This window comes from Nematolebias whitei, chromosome 6 (genome assembly GCF_014905685.2).
Source record: "Nematolebias whitei isolate Nwh7 chromosome 6, NemWhi1, whole genome shotgun sequence".
NCBI classification, from domain to species: domain Eukaryota; kingdom Metazoa; phylum Chordata; class Actinopteri; order Cyprinodontiformes; family Rivulidae; genus Nematolebias; species Nematolebias whitei.
Window position 1 is genome coordinate 6,735,026 of NC_056503.1, and position 2,071 is coordinate 6,737,096.

The 2,071-nt window shown below is 50.9% G+C and overlaps 1 protein-coding gene across 1 annotated transcript in view; it reads right to left on the minus strand.

Annotated features, from left to right (window-relative positions):
• Positions 1 to 225: 225 nt before the first annotated feature.
• Positions 226 to 2,071, minus strand: part of scg2a (secretogranin II a) — a gene marked incomplete in the record, with an annotated part of 3,091 nt that continues 1,245 nt past the window's right edge. The window contains 1 exon segment of the mRNA XM_037678006.1: positions 226 to 2,071. Coding sequence (XP_037533934.1) covers positions 524 to 2,071 — 1,548 coding nt within the window.

Genomic DNA, 2,071 nt, shown 5'->3' on the forward strand with positions numbered 1-2,071 from the left:
TACTTGTGTCAAACTCATCACTTTGTTGTATGAACTGTAACAAATGTCCTGTGTTCACAGACGATGGAGGAGTACATGAGCAAACCTGCGTACTGAAAAACTTGGACTACGATCATCAGTTTCAGCTGGGGGGGGGGGGGGGGGCATTTTTGTTTTGAGTAAAAAGAGAAACACTTAGACGGAAGGAAAAATAAAGTCAATGCTTTATTAACCTCAACTGTGTCACATATGATCACATTTAAGAAATATTTACAAAAAACACACCTGAAGATTTAACACTGGTTTGAACTGTGTGTGTGTGTTTGTGTGTGTGTGTGTGTGTGTGTGTGTTTGTGTGACGTGCTCAACTTTTTCAGAAAAACAAAAACGTGAACACTCATTTTTTCCTAATAAATCATATTTTTGTAAAACTACAGAATGACTGTGTTCTTTCTTCAAAATACTTTGTTGACCCTCCCCCTCCACTAAAACAGTATATATTTATATATTTGTACATAGTTATATTCATTTGTCGGCTCTGGCTTCACTCTTCTGTTTCTGGGTCCAGGTAGCTCAGCACCTTCATCGCAGCCTGCTTCTCCGAGCCTTGCGTTCGCGTCTCCTCGCCCGTGTCGTCATCTTTGGACTGTCTCTCCGGCATCTTCTCTGCGTCCATCACATCAAAGAACTCCTCCAGCGCCTTCTCAAAGGAGCCCGTCGCGCTCTGCTCGACACCGCCCCTCTTCTGGGTCGCCTTCTTGTCATTGCTGAGCGCAGGTTTGGGATACCGCGCCAACATCTGGGCTGCTAAGTAAGCTGCGAGCTGGTCCTCGTCCACGGTGTCGTCATAGTCGTCTCTGAAGGCGTTGGGGAGGCGCCTCTGTGTGGGCGTGGCTTGTCCCATGTGCCCGGCAGGAGAAGTGTGAAGTGGTGACAGGGAGCTCTTTTGCTGCCTCTGACCCCTGCTGGGACCTGGAGCCTCGGCTCCTTCCAGACCCAGGACTTTAAGGATCTCTTGTCTTCTCAGCTGCTCTGGGCTCTTCTGTTCGTAAGGTCTGCTGTAGAACTTGGGTTCAGGGGTCTTCAGTGTCTTCCTGGAGGACAGCTGAGACAACCTGCCCTCAGCTCTGGACAGTCCATTGTTCTTTGGCAGAAGGTCTTGACTCGCCCTGGCTCCAGGTTTGAGCAGCTCCATCAGGTCTGCAGGGGGGATGTGGTATTTGTGGGAGAGGACGATGAGCTGGAAGATGAGCCGGGGGTCCATGTCTCCAGTCTGAGACACCCTCCTCTCAGCCCTCTCCTCTTCCTCTTCAATCTCTCGCTTCTGCTCCTCCTCAGTTTTCTCCAGGACCTTCAGGAGATAATAGTCCACCAGATTGGCCATGTCATCTGGATTGCTTGACCTTTTAACTGGATAGCTTTCATCATCTTCATCAGGTTCTTCATCATCGTCGTTGATATAATCAAGACCTCGATCAAACTCCTGTTTGCCGTCTCCTTCCTCCTCCTGCTCCTCCTCCTGCTCTTCTAGAGGACTCCAGTCTTCAAGGTCCCCATCAAGGTCATCATATTCTGCATTCCTCAAACTGAACACATCTTCACCCTCCTCCACATCGTTGTCCCCCACATCATCTTCCTCATCTTGGCGCTTATGGAGGATCTTGGTGCCGGTCAGCTTGTCCAGCTCGTCGAACATGGACTGCAGCGTGGCCAGGTTCTGAGGCGTGTACTTCTCCTCCACGTTCTCATTGGTGCGCTTCAGGAGGCTTTCACTCCTGGGCCCCTCTCTGTCCTCCTCCTCATCTTCGAACATCAGAGGTAGCTTCTTGTGAGGCACAATGATGCGCTGCTTCTGTTGCACCCTGGGAAACAGACCAGGACTTGTTTCCTTTGTGACGGGACGGAGGGGCCTGGAGGCCTGCTCTGTTTGCTGGAGGGTGCTGAGCACAGCCTGGAGCAGCTCTTCACTCTTGTCCTCCCCTCGCTCTTCCTCCTGCTCCTCCTCATCATCTTTGCTCCGCAGCGGGCTGGAAGCCAGTCTCAGCATGGCACTCAGCTTTTCAGCGTCATCCATGTGATCGACATCACGCTC